This window comes from Prionailurus bengalensis, chromosome B2, assembly GCF_016509475.1.
Source record: "Prionailurus bengalensis isolate Pbe53 chromosome B2, Fcat_Pben_1.1_paternal_pri, whole genome shotgun sequence".
NCBI lineage: Eukaryota > Metazoa > Chordata > Mammalia > Carnivora > Felidae > Prionailurus > Prionailurus bengalensis.
Window position 1 is genome coordinate 137,525,058 of NC_057349.1, and position 20,142 is coordinate 137,545,199.

Genomic DNA, 20,142 nt, shown 5'->3' on the forward strand with positions numbered 1-20,142 from the left:
ATGCATGTATTTCACAGAAAACAGATACAGTAAAACCAAACAGAAAGTGTTAAAGAGTGCTATTTGTATATACGTGTTCTAGTCAGATGTAAAGGCACTTTATATTCATTTATTAAATTCATTAAGTATGCATAGGTGTCTACCTACCAAAATTATGTAAGTAGAGAAGTGCCATGGGTGCCTGGGTGGCTCAGTCCATTAAGCATCTGACTTCAGCTCAGGTCATGATCTCACGGCCCTGCGTTGGACCCTGCATCAGGCTCTGTGCTGACAGCTCAGCTTTGGATCTTCTGTCCCCCTCTCTCTCTTTCCCTACCCCACTTACTCTGTCTCTCTCTCAAAAATAAATATAGATAAAAAAAGAAGTATCATAACATTCAAATGGAAAATGATCTCAAAATATCTAACTCTTTAAGACTCTAATATCTTGTATGAGACCCATGAACTTGGCAGTGCTTTCACAAACTAAATGTTTTCACACCTTTTGACTTGTAAACACAAGAGCAAGGCACTCTTTAAGGATTTTTCACAACTTCACTGAATAAAATGCAATCAAAACAAAACATTTCCAACAAAACTTTTTGTATGCCATATATCACATTTCTTACAAATATGACTGCATGTTACTAATGATAAGGACAGAGAAATTAAAGGGATATAATTGGCATGAGTATATGCCCAGAAATAAAAAAAATAATTGCTAGTTTCTTATCATAATTATTTAGTATGATCTAAATGTTTATGGTAGAAAACTGAATATTAAAATAATTAGTATTCAAAATGATCTTTCCTTTGATGAAACGTATGGGCAAATTCAATTCACTAGAAGACCATGGATTCATTTTGGTGGGAAGTTACTGTGAACCTAGAAGATAAGGTTGCAAGTGACAGGAAGGCTCCCTGGGCCCCAGCGTGTTAATCCAGAGAGCAGGTGACTAAGAATACCAGTAATGCCTGAGGACTAGCCTTGCGCTGAGCTGAGGATGAGCGAGCCCTCCTCTTCTCTCCTGCCTTTTAGACATGATTGTTCCCAGGTACTATTTTGAAATAGCTAACGGCTCTCTGATGTTTTGCCTCCTCTCTTCATCCTTTCCCACTTCTTAATTTCTCGTCCATGATGGCCCTAAAGTCTTCAGGGTCTCACGTGTTCCAAAGTCTCCTCCATCCATACCAGCCTCATGGGTGTGGGACTTGACTATCGCACAGGGCTCTGCACTAAGATGGGCTCCACACATGGCTTAATGCCCTGCTGCATATTAGTTATTCTTAATAACCGTTGAACAAAGGGGCCACAGTTCTATTTTACTCGGGGCCAAATAGCAAAATCATGTAGCCAGTCTTGCCTCCTATCCATCATGATCCAGTGATCATTAGCAACTGTGCAAAAGAATAACCTTGCATGAATATCGAGTTATCCCTCAATTCTGTCAGAGATGGGAGTTCCTCAAATACCTACTTAGGACCTTTGCTTATCACTTCACTGCTCTAGAATTCTGTCACTTCATTTACAAAATAAGATCAAATTATGAACTATAAGTCCCTTTCCTATCTAAATAATGACACTACATACGTAAAAACAAAAACAAACAAACAAAAAAACTAAGGGTTTTCAACCCAGGCAGAGGAAAACATAACATGAAAATAATTTAGACCATTAAATAGTGTGCTACCATGGTCAATTTACTTAATTCCAACTGCATGTTTTTGTGAAAATTAAATTTATTCATCAAACACGTACTTACTATCATGATACCTATCACCAAGTTTACAGAATTTTCATCAATTATCACGTCACTCCAGTAGACTACAGCCCCAAGAGGACAGGAACTCTGTACATGTTCACATCTGTAGTCAGAGGACTTGAACACAGTAAATGCTCAAAACATATTAGTTAAATGCAGGAATGTACACTTGAAAGAACTGAGTACCTACTAAATGTTAAGTTAGTGTGCTCAGTACTAGATATCCAAAGTTGCAGAAGATAAAAGCCTCTACCCTCAAGGTTCTAATATTCAAATGGGACACAGAAAGAAAGAAACCATCATAGACTGCTGTAATCAATACTTGAATAGAAGCATGTTCAGAGTACAAAGAAGGAATCCTTTCATTTTGGCTGGTGGTATTGGGATGGGCTTCACTGAGGAGACAATGTCTGAACTAAGTCTTGCAGCCTGAGTAGAAGCCCAGGTAAGTGAAAGGAAAGCGAGAGGCGGTGCAGTGGAGGACGTGAAAAGACATGGCAATGAGAGAGAAGTTTGCCTGAACAAAACTAGAAGCGCTTCAGATGACTGAACGCCACAATTTAATCTGTGGAAGATAATCCCAAACAAAGATTGGAAGATGAAAAGGAGCCAGAGGATGAAGATCCTTTTTGTGTGATGAATTTATTTGGAAGTTTATGATGAGTCATTGTAGGCTTTTAAACAGGGAAAAGGACACAATCAGAGTTGTATTTGAAAGATCTCTCTTGTTACAATGTCAAGGGTGCAGTCTAGTTTAATGCCCAGGCTTCTGGGTAAGAAGTCTACATTTTCTGTTCAATACTGAGGCAATGGATGCTCATATCAACCACAGTTGGATAAAACGATACAATCTACAAGAAGTCTGAGAAAAGCAAAGGACCTGGAAATGTAGGCCATGAATATATAACTAGCGGAATTCTCAGCAAAAGAAACACTGTGGCTCATAAAATAATAATAGCAGCAACAACAAAAACACAAGATAAGTCCTGGAAATCTGAAACTTCTTCCCAAATTAGTAAACAAGTCAATAGTATAATAAAGAATAAACAGATAAAAGGGATCAAAATGCCATGTGAATAACGTTGGTGACACTTGAAGAGAAAGAAACTGAAAGAATGGAGAACTATTGTGTAATTCAAGGTAAATAATTTGTTTTAAACATGGGTGGAGACCAGTGTTTACTAAACATGAAAGATTAGTATCAGTAGAGGAAGGAATTGTTTTTTTTTATGCAAGAGGTCATTGTGAATAATGAAAAAAAAAAAAAAAAGAACACAAGTTACCATAGAAACCATTTTAAAAATACTGAAGCAAACTTCAATATAAGGAATTTAAAATCTTACATAAATCATTTGGCCCAGACCCTATTTTAGGCAGTTGCCAATTTCTCCTTTTTCCAGATATTTCCATTCATTTGACTACAGACAAATAAAAAAATTATGATTTGCCTATTCTCAACATTATGACAAAGCTGAATATATTCTTATACCATAACTTCTTAACTGTCCAAATGAGTACATGATTACCTGAACACCTGAGTAATGACTGCTTGATTAAATTGTAGGATGTCATACAAAGATCAGGAGCTTTGTATTTAGGCGCGAATACCATGTAAAGAATCTGTCAATATTCTCATCAGCCCCAATTAGAAAGAAAATAAAAGAGAAAAATAACTGCTCAGAATATGAACTATTTTTGTAAGGCTCTTAAGATATAGGAGATAGGGGCACATGGATGGCTCGGTCAATTAAGTATCTGACTCTTGATTTGGGATCAGGTCTTGGATCAGGTCAAGATCTTACAGTTTTTGAAACTGATCCTGCGTTGGGCCCCAAGTCAGGCTCTGCACTTAGGATTCTCTCTCTCTCTCTCTCTCTCTCTGATCCTTCCCTGCTCTCTCTCTCTCTCTTTCAAAATAAATAAATAAACATTTTTAAAAGATACAGGAGAAATTTGTCACTTGAAATTTAAAGTCTAGTATGTTTTTCCCCTTTATAGGTATCTATTACCCTAAATTACACATTAATGGAACTAAAGTTCATGGGCACCAGTGTGGTCTTCCTCCTTCTGCAAGAGGTTACCCCAAGAACCCATTCTGATCCAACACAAGCAGGGTTAAATAGCCACCAGCACAGTGAGTTTTCCTCAATGCAAATGCAGTTTTCCCAAATTCAAGTCCTTTTGGGAAGGGTACCATTCCAGTCTTGGGAAGGGTACCTCCCAGATTTCTGGGAAGAAATCCCAGAGTCCTCCCCATCTTTCAGATAACCCACTTACAGTGTCATACCTTCTCTTTTCAAGAAACTATGCCCTAGAGGAACTAATTAAACAATGACCAAAGCAATGAAAATACATGACACTGACTCCATGAAGATTTTCTCCAAAACACAAGAGGAATGCTATTAACTTTGTTATGTGGAAAGAACCTAGAAAAATGATGTCAAGGTGTGCAAGCGGAGATTTTGGAGGGCAGGAGGTGCACAAGGAAGGAAGGCACTGAGATGCGACAGTCACACACAAAAGGGCATCAGTGGGAGCACTGTTCTCATGAGGACCACCGGCTCCATAAGAACGCAGGACTTGTTAGAGCCAGAGTGAGAGGCATTTTATTCTTAAGATGCATTTTTGACTGGGCTCTACATGAAGTACAGAATTACACTTAATAAATTCTTAAGGAATTGCTCTTATCCAATTAACTTCCAAGAATCTTGCAACTCTTTATGGGGAATGCACAGGGCTATTCTTTTATTCTTCCAGAAATGAATTTGAAACTATATGCACATGTACTTGGCTCACTCAGGCCTGATATTTATATATATAAACACATAATCTTTTTATATACTATAAACATTTGGAAGCAGGAACATAAAAAGAATGTTAACAGCATTAACATAATTGATCACTCCCTCCTTGAATTCTTTCTTCTCTTGGCTTCCAGATCTTCCTTCTTCTTTTTCTTACCACATAGGCTGCAGCTTCTCAATCTCACATATGAGACCCTCCTCATTCCTTCACCACCTCATCGACCAATGGTGGATGATTTTTCAAACCTATGTTCCCTATGTGTCCTTGTTCTCCAGGTGGTGTCGACCAACCCCACAGCTTTAAATACTGTCTGTGCGCTCAGGATCTCCAAATACTTTCTCCAGCTGTGTCCTCTCCCTTGATGTCTACAGTCATATATACTCAGCCACTTTTTGGGCTATCCACCAGCCTTCTAAAATGGAACACATCCAAAAAAAGCTCTTGAGTTTCCTCAACCCTGTTCCCAATAGTCTTTTGTCTTATCTCATTTCAAAATGAAGAATGAGGGGGCCAACTTTCTTTCCTCTCTCTCATATACCACATTCAATCCATCAGAAAATTATTTCAGCTTTACTTGCAAAATAAATCTAGATTTTTACCACTTTTCTCCCCCTCCACTGTTTAGTATCTAGTCCAAGCTACCCTAATCTCTCTTGGTGGTTTACCCAAATTACCTCCTTCTGGGTCGCCCTGCTTCCACCATTGAAAATCAGTATGATATTACATATTTATATTGTATTCACTCAACAAATACTTATGAAGAATCCACATTATGAAATGCACTGCCTAGTCAATCTGTAGGGCACTGATGTGAAATTGACTCAGTTTTTGCCTTCAATGTGTTTATATTCTGAGTGGTTGGATTAGCCACACGCACATAACATAACGCAAAGCAATACTAGATAATTCCTATTATAGTGCTACAAAGTGCTAAAGGGCTTTAGACAGAATTTCTGATTTTATCAGCAACAGAGACTTCATGGAGGAGGCTGAATTTAAGTTGAGACTTGAAGATAAGTCGGGTTTTAGGAGGAGCCAAGAGAGTTCATTCCCAAAAGCTCCCTAGAAGATCACAGAAGAGTCAGGGCATCTTGAAAGCATTGCAAATAGTGGCATTTGGTAGATATCTAGGGCTAGGTAGGGGAGCGAGAGGAGACAAATGCTGGGCAGTTAAGACACAGCTTGAATAAGGAAGCCAAGTCAAGAAGTTGGGATTTAATAAGGAGGTCAAGAGGTCAAGGAAGATTTTCATCACGGGAGTGACAAAATTAAGTGGTATATTAAAAGGAATTAATTTGAAAGCAATGTGTAGGAATGCTTTATGTTTTATTTGTAGGCCTCAATTGCTCTTAGGCCTAGAGGCCAGCCACATACTATATCAACAGCAATATAGAGTACCCAAACTGCATATTTAAATATATTAACCCATATATAATTTTTGAATTGATTTGATTTACATTTGACTAGTTGAAATGATTATACATTTGTAAACCTCTATTAATTTTTTTAAGTTTATTTATTTATTTTTGAGAGAGAGACAGAGAGGCACAGAGAGAATTAAACCTCTGTGAATTTTTGATTTAGCAGTTTTCTTTTTCTATTTGAGAGCCAATATTTTTGCAGGCCTTTGAAGATCTTGAAGGCCTTCAGGCACCTTCTCCATAACCCAGGATAGGTAAAACAGCTCTGCAGACAGGTTTGGAGGACAGGGCATTCACTATATGAATGTATAACTTATACACTTTATTGCATTTAAAAGTAATATGAACATGTAATATGCCGTTAGGAAGGAAAAATATCTTTAAAGCATGAAAGTTAAAAAAAAACAACACATGCATCTGAGAGCTGAGCATAGGCACTGGTTCGGCTGGATGTGTGTCCTTAACATGATTTTATGATCATAACCCAAGTTTGATTAAAAATAAAATTCACATTAAAAAGATATTTTGAAGGGGCAAATACAGTGGGATTCCATTTAACTGGCTTCCTCCTTGGCTTTTACATTATGTCTTGACTAATTTCATCTTCAATTCATTAATTTAGGGATTGTGATTTATCCATTTATTCATTAAAGATTTATTTAACCATGATGTTCCAAAACATAAATAAATGATCACTGTTTTGTGCTGCATTTTGCTTAGTATTTAAATTTGAGATAGTAGCACACAACATTCGTTGTAGGAAGAAAGAGATTAAACCAAATAGAGAATTTCATCCTAAATACAATAAATGGATTTTTGGCAATATAGGAAGAGTCATTAAGTCAGAGTAATAAAATTTAGAAGTTAATCTCTCAAGGCACTGTAAAAAAATGAGAATCCTCATAAATGACAATCCTTTCCTTCTCTGATGTTTATTTAATGTTACACTAAAGGAAATTATGCCATTTATTTATTAATGTTGATTCTACTATTTTATTTTATTATTTCATTTCATTTCATTTCATTTCATTTCATTTCATTTCATTTCATGTATTATTTATTTTTGACAGAGAGAGAAAGAGTGTAAGTCCGGAAGGGGCAGAGAGCAAGGAAGACACAGAATCTGAAACAGGCTCCAGGCTCTGAGCTGTCAGCACAGAGCCCGATGTGGGGCTCGAACTCATGAGCTGTGAGATCATGACCTGAGCTGAAGTCAGACGCCCAACTGACTGAGCCACCCAGGTGCCCCTGATTCTACTTTTTGTTAGCTGAGGTTTTATTTTACAGTATAATAGATTTATAAGAAATGTCATATTTAACCAAAAAAGACTTTAACCATAAAAGCCATTTTAGAGGGAGGCATGATTAGGTTTTACTGAACAGTTAGCAAATTTCATAGATACGTCTCCAAGAATACGTATTTATCCCTTTTCTCATTTCTTTCGCCTTGAATTTATTCACAGGTTTAAAAATAAAAACTCGACCTTGCAATCAGTAATCCTCCTTTTTTATCAAAGTAATCTCTACACAACACCTTCGCATGCACATTTTGAATCTTCTCTGGCATTTATCACTCATTTTGTAAGTTTACACTGATGCCGCCCCGGCTTACAGTAACAAACACTGATATGTCCATTTAAAATTCCTTAAACTTTGATAGATTATCTTCAGATGAAAAAAAATGTATTTGATAAAAGCCATTCAACAAATCTTTTTTAAGCTAATGTTATGTAGCAGCATGATGACATTTACAGAGATACTGTCATTGTCTTAAAGAAATTTATAATCTTAAGAGTTCAGACATGTATCTTATTTTAGATGTGACTAACAACTGAAATGACTCCATAAGCCACCGTGAAATGGAACCCCTTAGCCGTTAAAGAGCCGAAAAGATATATATTAACAATGTGCTTTTAAAATTTTAATATTCTTATATCATACTATTGTCTTGTATTTGCTTTTAAGGTTATATTTAAACTGATGGAAGTTACAGAAACCTTCATTACTCTTAGGAGCAAACGAAAGTCTGCATTGCAGTCTGTCTGCTCATCCATAATTCAGGATCCCAGCCTAAAACATTATGCTCAAACAAGCACAAATATTGGCAAAGGTGAAATATTGAACTACTACAGTAGCAGCTAAATTATGTAGCAATCTGTGTATGTGTTTCAATTTCCTAGCACTAGAAATAAAAATTAAAAGCAGAAAAACAGTCAACAATTATGGTTATAAACTAAATAAGCAAGTGAGCAAAGCCAAGTTGCCATTATGCAAAGCTACATGATTTTTATTAGTTATACACAGATCCAATAGGACAATAAAACTCAAGAGGGGGAAAAATAACACAGTTACTTGGATTATCTAAGAAAAAAAAAAGGGTGGGATTCTAGAAAAATGTCCTCATGGATCTGAACTTTGAAAATAGCAACTCTGGTTATATTTTAAGTTAACAGATTTATTTTTCCTCAAATATATTCTCTCATCTGTCTTCATTATCTGGACAATAATGCTAGCCCTCCGTTAATTAGCACCATGGTCACTGGTTTGGAGGTTCCAGCAGGTAAGAACAGACACTAAGTACCCTTGACAGAAAATAGATCTCCTCTGTCTGGGGAGGCTGACTCTTGTTTGGGCTCAAAGCATCAGCAGGATGCCCAATGAGAACTGAGATGCAGTGGAGACACAAACCTTGCCAGCTAATTCAGCACAAGTAACCCAGCAGATCAATATGCTAACAGATATATCCACCATATCACCTTCTGTTACATTCTGTTTCCACTGCTGTAGGCTAGCTCCACTGCACCTTGTGGGAGTACAGACCTTTCATTTTGCTGCCATTAATAACGTGTGTGTGTGTGTGTGTGTGTGTATGTGTGTATATATATATATATATATATATATATATATATATGTATGTATATGTATATATATATATATGTATGTATATATACAGTAGACAAAATTCCTGAGCATTAGATATTTATCATTATTTTTTAGCATCAATTATATATACATATATAATATGCATATATATACACGTGTATATATATAACTGATGCATATATGTATATATAATTGATGTGTGTATATATATATATATATACGTGTGTATACACGTATATATATATGTATGTATGTATATATATAATTGATGCTAAAAACTATATGTATATATATATAATTGATGCTAAAAACTAATGATAAATATCTAGTGCTCAGGAATTTTGTCTACTGTCAAATGGTAGAAGGTTTATTGTTCTGAGTTTGTCAGATACCCTTATCACATGTTATAATTCTTCCTTTTACTAGAAAGGAAAAAGTAATTAATACAGTGAGTATAGTCACTTTATTATGTAATAAAATTACTAGTTTTATACAGCACAGGATATATAAAACTACTAACATTCCTTCTCAAATCTGCATGGCTAGAAAAATTTGCAACAAATTATCAAGCCTATGCCTCTTCATCCAATTTTCTTCCATGGCTATTTGAACAGCTCATTAGATGAGAGTAGAGTTTTTAAAGCACTTTTTGTCATCATCTTGCTGAGCTTGAAACAATCCAGAGTGTGAGCAGTCCGCATTTTACAGGTGGGGTCTCGAAATGCACAGATGTTAAAATGGGACAGCCACTGGGACAAGCCAGGCGTGGGATGGGAGTGAGGGGCTCCAGTCCTTCCCCTACTCCACACACTTCTCAGGAAAAACCACATATCTATACACTACAGAAATAATAAGAGACTGAGGCACAGTACTCTCCCCTCCCCTCTTAACCTAACCACTACCTTACTAAAAAAATTTCAAAGCAAAATAAGAATAAAAAGTAAACACTTTGTACAATCATAATCTGAATCTTATTTAATCTTTTTCAAATTACCCTGTACAATTTCCCTTTATTGTGTGTGTATATACATATATGTGTATATATATACACACACACATATGTATGTACATATATATGTATATGCATATGTGTACATATATGTACACATACATACATATATATGTACACATATATACATATACATATATATGATCCAGGGAATTTTCATATTTAATAAACTCAAAGGAAAATCTGCTTTATTACCTAATTATCTTCCTTATCTTTTGTAAGGGGCCTCTGGTTTCCTTTCCATCTTTTTGTAAATGAGGTCACTGAGGCACAACATGGCTCAGGAATTTGTGCCCAGGAAACAACAAAGACAGACACAGACAGAAAAATGGAACTCTAAGTTCAGTATTCCATCTACCCAAAAAAAGATGTACAATTTAAACTGGAGATCCTTAGCATTGTGTAGACATAATCAGGGTTTGTTTGTTTGTTTGTTTGTTTGTTTGTTTTTGCCCTATGGAGGAGGTCTATGCCCACATATTCAGCAAGGATCTGTTCTTTTATTTAACCAAGCTCTTTCTGGTGTGACGATGAGATCTTCCAGCAATAAACTTGAAATAAGTGCCACTGGCACTGAAGCATCAAAAACCAGCCCAGGACAATCGACATGCATGGGAGCCTTGTGATTGCAGGGATGTCAGGGACAGTGGTGGTCTCCGGTCTGACATGGAGAAACGCACAGCTCCACTAAGCTCATGCCTTTCTGTAGCTGAGAGCACGCCCTGGGCCACGAATGTTCAGAGTTTCACCTGTATTTGAAAGTCAAGAGGGCTTACCTGGAAATGACTGCTATTCACATCAAATACACTATAAATGAGGAAGGTGGGATTGTAAGAGATTAATATGATGGTCGCGGTAGAAAACCACAGCAATCGCTTGCTTGCTGGAGATACTCGAAGAGCAAAAAGCCAACCTGTAACACTACTTTAGGCTCTCCTGACAAATACCAGGAAAAAAAACCCTATAAAATTTGAATATGTTTATATCCGTTTCAAGTTGGGGAGAGGTAGCATTAGGACTGTGACAAGGAAGCAATATTTTCATAGTCTTCTAAGATGGTTATTTTTATGGTTTAAAGAATATACATGTTTCAATGCGTGTGTAATTCACAATTACGAATTAATCTATAAGCTGCTATAACATTTCACTGCTAATTGTCTTCTAGAAAAGTTGGCTATTAGAGAAAGAACAGTGGTGAGGAAGGTGGTTCTAGTCCACACACTGCCACTCGCCATTAATCCCGTCACGTCTTAAACCCTCTGCACCTCTTTGCCCCTCATTTTGCTAAAAGACTTTCTAGATCTCTGAGGGCTTCCTAGTTTGGATATTTAAACTATTAGTTGACTTATCTGACCACAGCGTACAATTTTTTGTCACCATCGTCATGATACCCTTGTGCACTGTCACGGCACTGTATTGTCATTGGTGACTGAAGGGCAGTTTGGCGATAACTGAATTCCCAGCTAGACACTGAATAACCACTAAAGATCACACTAATGCAGACATAAAACCAAACAAAGAGGTTTGTCTTTGTCTCTTTTCTACGTGAAAAAGATAGCATCTTCAAACAGCATGACTAGTCTGAAAAGGCTAGCATGAGAGACGTCATTTTGTGATCCCTTGCTGTAGTTTCATAAAATTGAATAAAAGTGCAAGCAAATTGAAAAGATCCTGAGTTAAGTTGGTATTTAAAGTGTACTTTAAAAATACAGAACAAACCCTGACATTTCTGTCCCTTACCTTGCAACCTTTGCATCACATTGGCGATGTCCCGGGGAGACCGTGAGGCCGTCCTGGAGGCAGCCATGCTGTCTCCCCCAGCAGGAAACCGACAGCAGACACTCTTGTCCCCGGGCGATGTAGCACCATATCACTCACGAAAACATACTGGAGCTTTCTGGATCTATTCGGTCGTAAACGAATCCCCAGCGCTTGCAGCAGCTGGCAAGGAGATGGCACTTCCAAGACTGAGCCACTTCTGTTCTTTCTTTTATTTTAAGACTGTTCTCTTAAATGAACTCAGGAATCTGAAAAACAAATAGAAAAGGTACAATAGTAAAAAAAAAAAAAACTACATAGGTCATCCTAGTGCTAAAAAGAAAACTATTTGTATTCAATTCGAATAGATAATTCATTGCCAGGTAAAATATTTACTAAGCACTATGCAAATACTAGGAATTCTTATATTTGAGAAAATAAATACGTACATGAGATACACATAATCGAGTTGGTTGCTAAAAAGGAAATGTTCACGTATTCCATGTTTTCTCTTTAAACTATAATCTTTCTCCATTGATCTATGAAAGTGAATGTACTATGAAGTCCAATACTGAATCTTATTTCTTAATCACACTAATGCAGACATAGTTCTCTTATATACGCTATTTCAGCCTGCTTTGTGCGTATATTTTGCTGTTTCATCTGTACAATTTCCAGGTATGAGATTACATCTTAGCTCCTAGATGGGCACTGAGTAATGTACAGAATTGTTCAATAACTGTATTTTACACCTGAAACCCATACGACACTGTATGTTAACTACACTGGGATCAAAATTTAAAAATAAAAACTTAAAAAAAAATCTTAGCTTCTAATAACAATTTGATAAGTTAAAACAGTATAAGTGGAAAAGTATTTCATTCCAAAAATGTGCATTTCAAACATTCTGTTTTCAGACGTCAACATGGATTTGATTTAGCTTCTTTTTTTTCCTACACAGAAAGACTCCAAAACAGGTTGTAAGGCTAGGGTTAGGGGTGGCTTGAGCAGAAAGGCCATTTTCTTTCTAACCCCATCCTGAATTCTCAGCTTTGGTCAAGTTTAATTCATCATCCTGGACTGGGCAAGGAGACAGAAAGGTTAAGAGAGTAGTTGAAATCCTGACATTGAGACATTTAGTTTGAAGAAGGATTTCCTAACCCTAAGGTTAGGTGAAGAGAAGGTTTCGCCAGAAGTGGGATAAATAATGAAGAAAGGAGCGGAGGTTGAACATGCACCCAGAGACAGAAACTTAACCAAGGGTCCGCACACCAAGGCATTAATGCACACTTCTGCATTATGAGGAGGAAGGTGAAGAAAAAGAACGGGCCGGGGGCAGGGAAGGATGGTACAGACACACCTGTAGGGAAAGCACATCCATGTGGGACGGGCCACCTGCCAGAAGGAAAAAAAAAGAAACCAAGAGGAATCGATGAGTGCTATTGACAACTATATTATAACCTGAATGTGTGGTCATTCAAACAGTATGATTTATGAGACAGAGGCTGTGTGATAGACTATATTATAAATTACGACTAATTTTAAGATGGCATTATTAATATTAGCATGCATGGGTATCTGGTTAGAATGCATGAATGCAAAGCTGATAATACCTGTTTTAGAACGCTATCTCAAAAAGGATGCAAAACGTTGCATATTGCTGCTGCCCTATGGAAAAAGCATCCGAAAGGTATAATGGAGCGAGAAGAATGTACTTGATCACTTAACAAGTTAGGGTGAGATGGTGCAGTGAAGTAGCCTTAACTGGTAAGAAGACACAGGCAGACTTCTCTTGGCTACTTGAAAGGATATTTAGTAGAAGGAGGACCCAAAACTTGGCAGCTTCTGGGCTAGAGAGGTACCTTTCAACGGGTGGCTTTCCAAGGGATCCTCAGAGGAGAAATAATTGTTTATGGCTGACCTGGCATGCATCAAGGCCTTTAGCCTTGCTGGAATTATGTGCCTATTAGCAGCCCTCATCTCCTGGGGGAAAATATTCCACTTGCCCACAGGCAAAAGCTACCATAGTTTGAAGACTAGTAACCAGTGGGAAGTGCCTTGAGGATATTACAAATGGGTCCTTTAAACTGTTAGAAAGTGAACTTCCCCAAATGTAAGAATATAACTTTCTCTAGCTGGCTAGAAAACTACATATATACTAAGTAGAGATGAAGGAAGAAATTCATGTTAATTCAGTTATCCCAAGCCAGCTTCTGATCAGCCCTGGAGTTCATAAAAGTCATGACTCCCACCATCAATCAAGAATTATGGAATTAAAAAGGATTTCTGTAAGTCACTGCATTACAGATCACCATGTTTCTACCCTCTTCTCGTTCACATTTATGTTATATAATAGATTAATCTCCAACTCTCCTCTCCCTCTCTTTTATACATATAAATATATATGTACATATATATACATATAAATGTATATATATATAAATATATATGTACATATATACATATAAATATATGTATACTTGATACAAATACTTGAGATATATATATACATATATATATTTATCTTTTGAAGGCCATCTTAAACTCAGAATTTCTCTACTTATGTCTAAATTCAGGTTACGTATTCAGTCTTACTTCTATAGTATAACAATTCATTCTGAGTCTCAGAGGTCAAGGCTGGGGGTACCAAGATGAATATGACATAGTTTCTATTTTTTGAGGAGCTTAGAACATAGTGGGAGATACAACATATTAAAAAAAAAAAAAACAATATAACAATACCACGGGCAAGTCCAAATACAGAGATGGAAAATACAAAGGGTGGGCACTAAGCCAATCGGAAGGTTCTGGAAAAGTGTCCTGGGAGGGAGCTCACCCCTGAACTGAATCTTGGTAAATGAGCTAGTCAGGAAAAAAATATGAAAGACACATGCCAGGTGGAGTGCATAACTTGAGCAAAGTCATGGACACAAGAAACAGATGATTCTATGTGGGAAGCACCAAGAGTTGGATCACGAAGGACTCTCCCAGGTGACATTCTGGAGCTGAGGCTGGAGAAGGAGGTAGCACCGGACGGTTGAGGGCCCTGTGTGCTATGCTCAGAAGCTTCGTCCTGATTCTCTGGGAGGCAATAGGAAACCACTGGGGGATTTTAAGCTAGAAGTGCCCAAGTATAATTGAGATTATTCTAGGTACAGTTTTTAAGGGTGTATTTGAAGGAGACAAGACTGAAAGATTCAGAAAGATCCCTAAGGAAAGTATCTCAGGAGTCAAGATGATGACAGACTAAAATAAGACAGTGAGTACAGGATAAGATCTGAAAAATCTCTAGGAGGCAAATGTGTAGTAGTTGATGACTGGTCAGGGAGGGGAGATAGGAAATGGACAATTGGGTTGTCAAAGTGTCTCGGATAACTCTCAGGATTCTGCCTGGAGATTGCGTGGGTCGTGGTACCATCAACTGCGCTCAGCAGCCAGAGGGGCTGTGCAGATCTTACTTCCAATATCTTCACCTCACGCACTCATATGCTTGCGGTAACAACTTCGCCCTTGTGTGGGGCACTGTTAGCTGAGCAGATCCCAAGGATCACTAAATACCTGGCCCAGGCCCCCCACCCTGCTTGAAGCCATCCTTAAATGCTCCTGTACACACTGAGCACTAACAACCCATGTTATTATAAGTATAATTTGTCTTATATTCACCACCACTGTTAGTCTCACACTCTAAGTAGACTGTGAACATTCTGCAAGGGTAGAGGCTATAACTGTTCTCACTCTGACATCTCACCATCGATGCCAAATGGATCCCTGAGAACATCCCAGGCCCTCAACAGACATTTTTGTTTTACAGAAAGCCCCTCCCTCCTCACTGCAAAAGAAGTAAATGCAATATCCTTCCTTTTTCAGACAGAAGATAAAATATTTTGTTTTCATCATATGTGCATTTCCTCCTTCGTGAAATTCTGATAGTCTTGCTGTTTACTGATACTTTCACTCAGGGGGACATATAAGAAATTTCTAATTAATCAAACAAATAAAATAAGAAGAAAAGAAAAGGAAACTGGGGGCCAGAAGATATGAGTTCTAGGCTTAGCTTTGTTCCAACTAGCTGACTGAGTGTGAGCTGGAAGTCCCCAGTAATGACCTACCACAGGGAGTATGGTACCAAGACATCCACACACTATGGACTAAGAAAGATCTGGGCAGAGTCTTAACTCCATCCATGTGACCTGAAGAAAAGTAAACTTTTCTGAGCACTTGTGGCTTCATCTGTAAAATGAAGTCATTTTATGCTAAATTATTGGTTTAATTTTATCCTGCATCAATTTAAAAAGATAAACATGTAATATGCTTAGCAGACTGTTTGGCATGTAGCAGAGGTCCAGCAAATAACTGGTTTCCATTTTCCTTCCCCTGGCTTCAGTTTCTCTACCTGCAACGTGAGCAGTGGAGAGGTGCCCTCAAGCGTGCTCCCCAGGTCCAAAACCACTGGCAGCACAAGTGACCACTAAAATAGCAGGTCAGAGGTCACAAAAGCTTGAAATTCACTCCTGGAACTGAGCGATTGTGGGCAGTTGAGGTTGTGGGCAGAGGAAGGTCCAGCAGCACCAACGAGCTCACTATTCCCAGGGAAATTAAAAGAGTTTTTAATAGGTGCAGGATATCGTGGGCAGTGAGGGGGACCGGTACTGGGATGGAGAGAGAGAATCAGGTAGATATTGATGGGTTGTGTATGAATTAGCAGTCCCGGCACGGTCTCCAAATCCTTCCAGGAGAAGGAACTGAGATCCGTCTGTAGCTAAGGCCATCCACCACTCCAGGCAGAGAAGTAAGAGCCCAGTACATTTCATACAGCAAAAGGGTATTGAGAAACTATTTGTAAAGGACAATGGTACTGAGTAAATAGCAGTGAACAAGACAGATAAGCCCCTCGTAGAGCTTCCGCATCAGAGGGGGAGATGAAATCGATAATATGACAACAAAGCAGGGTGAGTTCTCTCATGGAGAAATCCAGGGAACTGTTCGAGCAAAATGAATACCCAATCGATAACCATCTGCTGCAATTATTGTGCAGAATGCAGTGGGAATTTACACTGTCTGCTATTTGGGATTCTCCTATCTGAACCACACTCTTCTAACACCAGCCCCCGTGAAAAAAGCACACGAGTGAATCATCAAACCTGGACTTCTCTAGTCTCTAAGCAGAATGGACAACTCGCGGCTAAGGCAGTTTTTTGTTTGTGCTCCTAAAAAAAAAACGCGTTAGGAAAAACATTAGGAGGAACACTGCTAGGCCCTAAGAACACATCTTAAAGCAATGCAACTACAATTTTAGGTACTAGGAAATGAGAACAGAACATTCCAAACCCTGCAACCACCAGAGATGATGTGGTTCATTTCTAACTGAGAAAGATGCACTGAGACCATGAGACACAAACAGGGTCACAGCCGTATGAAATATAAATATTACTGAAGTAGACATCTAAATATGTATAAGAATAGAGCCCCTATTAAAATTCACTATTAAGCAAAAATAAAAAAGCTAATAAATACACATCCACCCCTTCTAAGTCCTTTGCTGGAGTGAGTCATGTAAGTGTCTAATTTTAAAGTTAATTATTGTTTTTCTCTCTTCATCCTTTAGCAATGGTACTAATTAATAAACACTAAGATGGCTAAGCAGTAGGGAGAAAAGGGACATCTGGAGTTAATATAGATATATTACTAATGTATGTGTATGGGCTATCAGTGAATAGTACTGTTAATTATTCACTACTATGAAATGTACAGGGTAACAAATAAGAATTGGCCCTTTCTCTGGAAGAACAAACATGGAAACAGGTAACCAAAAGACTAAGTACAGAGCGGATCAGTATGACAAATATGACGTGTCATGATTCAACTTTTGGGGGGAAGGTTGCAGTATAAATCAGGCCCAAAGATACCTACTACCTTCCTCCCATACTTTGCTAGAGTATATGTGGCACTTCTTGCCAACACTGGTTCTGGTTGGATTAGATCACAAGGAAGGACGCCTCAGACAGTGAAGAGGGGGAGAAACACGATTCCCTCACAGGGGAGTCTTGGGGCCTGTGTGATTCTCAAGGTCAGGCCACGGGGTGTGGCTGCAGTATCTAGAGCTGAGAAAACGCCAGCAACTTTGCCCAGTCATGGGCTTCCTACATCCTGTTCAATTTACACCGCCTGTCGTTGCCAAGAAGCTATGTGTGCTGCCTACTTTCAGAGAGCAGGTCCCAGTGTGGTGCCCTCCACATTTAAGACAAGCAAGTCTTGAAAAATCCTGAATGGTAAACTACCTTTTCCCAACCTCGGCTCCCTTGCAAGAAAGAATCAGGGACAAGAATTTGTATGTGGGGACAGTGAGAACAGAAACAAACCAGTTTGTGAAAAATCATTAGTCAAGAAAGATAACAATGAGTCTATAATGTAATAGCTGAGCAAGTATTTTCAAAGGCTAGCAATATTATTATCTGAGTCAGTCTGAAGATGTGCCTTTATCTTCAGCATGAAACATATTAAATTAGCATTGATCTGGTACATTTTGTTCTCAATTTGCCACCAAGTAAGGAACAGACTCAAAAACACAAGAAAAAAAAATAGCTATGTGTTTTATTACAATGTTCTGGCAATATTAGGAACTTTTTACCCATACTATTAATCTTTTTCATCATGGGGAACAGCAGGCCTCTTAAAAAACAATCCTCACGACTAATTAAATCAGCATTTTATGCAGATGTGGGTCATATTAATCTGTTGCTTAACTGAAAATTACTACATTTTTCTCTTGCACAAGTCTGGCTTTTGTCTACAAATACTTCCTTTAGTAAAGCGGATCTCAGATGAAGACAAAACTACACTCAAAAAGAGAAAAATAATTCGTTTAGAACTTTCTTAACGTTCACAGATGAATTTCAGATACAGACAGGTTTCCCACCCCAAGCTGCAAAGCTGAGAAAGAACATTCCAGGATGCTAACACCGGTTTCACAGCCGATGTTTCTCCCTGGGCTGGGCCTGAACTTGCAGCCTCCAAGCTCTTGGCACCCCAGGCGGCACACCTCACCGCGGTTGCCACCGGGCTTTCTTTGCTTGGCGGCCGAGAGCTGCTTTATTCTGCACTACTTTCCTGCCCTTTCGCCATGCACCTGCCGCCCTGTGAACCACCATTTCACAGAACTCCTCGGGCAGCAATGCAAAATTTCTGAAACGTGTCTTTCCGGGGAGGAGATGAAAGTTATCTTGCCCTCTAGCGTAGGCTCTGCCTGGAAGCAATTGCAAGGTGACTGTCTGAAGCCCGGCCTCTGCGAGGTCTTCCAGCCCTCGGCCCGGGCTACCTATTTCCCCTCCCCCCCCCTCCCGCCCCCCTCAGCCCTTCCTAAAATAGTCGGGGGTGGAGGAAGGGAGGCTCCCAGAATTTGCCCAACGCCCTGCATCTCCCATCTGATAGTAGCAACAGTACCGGCCATCACAACAAGAAGGTGGCTGCCTTTTGCTTCTGCATCACTGGAGCCCAAGAGAAGTGCCACAAGCGGAAATGACAACGCGAGCGGGGGATATTAATAGGGATATCTACGTACGAGAAGCAGGGAGGACGCTCTCCACCTCCTTATCTCCTCATCCCTGAGTGTCACACACGTACGCACACCAGCACCGCCGCCACCATCGCCGCCCTCTCCCTCCCGTGAAGCACGCACAACCCCGGCATGCAAGTACAAACTTGCTCACAATTGCCTCTGCAATTTGTTCGGCGAGCACCCACATTAGCGCGCTCGCTCGCTCGTCCGCTCGCTTTCTCTCCCCTCTCCCTCTCCCCTGCCCTCCATCTCTCTTCCTCTTTCCTTTTACCTTCGCTCTCCCGGGCTCGTCCAGGTTCCCGGCAGCGAGGCGAGCGCGCGGCCAGCTGCTGGCCCCGGGAGCTCGGGCGCCGCGGCGGGGCTGCAGGGAGCCGGGCCGCCCGGGTTACAGAGTGCACAACACGCCGGCCGGCTCCCGCCCGCGGCAGATCCGCAGCCGCGCTCCCCCCCCCCCCACCACCCGGGCCGCTCGCACGCGCGCTCACTCCTGCGCCCAGCTGCTCGGCGACTCTGCCCTCCCTCTGCAGTCGGGTCCTCCCCTCGGATGCACCCTGGGGTTTTAGGCCTCCCCCCACTCTCCCCCCCTTCCCCCCCCCCCGGACGAGTGCTCCTTTCGGAGGGGAAGGTCGGCCCGAGAGCGGGTGGGGGGGGGGGAAGGGGGTTCAGCGCCCCTGGCAGGTTGCCTTTGCTACCCTGACGCCGCCACACCCCTCTCCGGCCCCGCGCCCCGCGCCCCTGGAAGAGCCGGTGGCTGGAAGAGCCGGGGGCGGGGGCCTGGAGGCTCTCTCGCAGGCTTCCCCTACCTCCCGGAGATGCACGGCCTCCGGCGCTTCTCCGCAGCTGCAAACCCGAGCTGTGACCCACCCTCTCGGCGAATCTTTCCACGGGGTCCACCTCCCGGGGGGAGAGGAGGAGAAGGAATGGCCGAGAGCTCCGAGAAGGAGATGCGCTGCCCTAGCCGCTAACTTT

General features: G+C 40.1%; 1 protein-coding gene across 1 annotated transcript in view; it reads right to left on the minus strand.

Moving 5' to 3' along the window:
• SYNE1 (spectrin repeat containing nuclear envelope protein 1) overlaps positions 1–19,549 on the minus strand; it is a 472,071-nt gene extending 452,522 nt beyond the window's left edge. Inside the window, 2 exon segments of the mRNA XM_043592628.1 lie at positions 11,601–11,887; positions 19,445–19,549. Coding sequence (XP_043448563.1) covers positions 11,601–11,667 — 67 coding nt within the window. The 5' untranslated portion in view covers positions 11,668–11,887; positions 19,445–19,549.
• Positions 19,550–20,142: the final 593 nt, after the last annotated feature.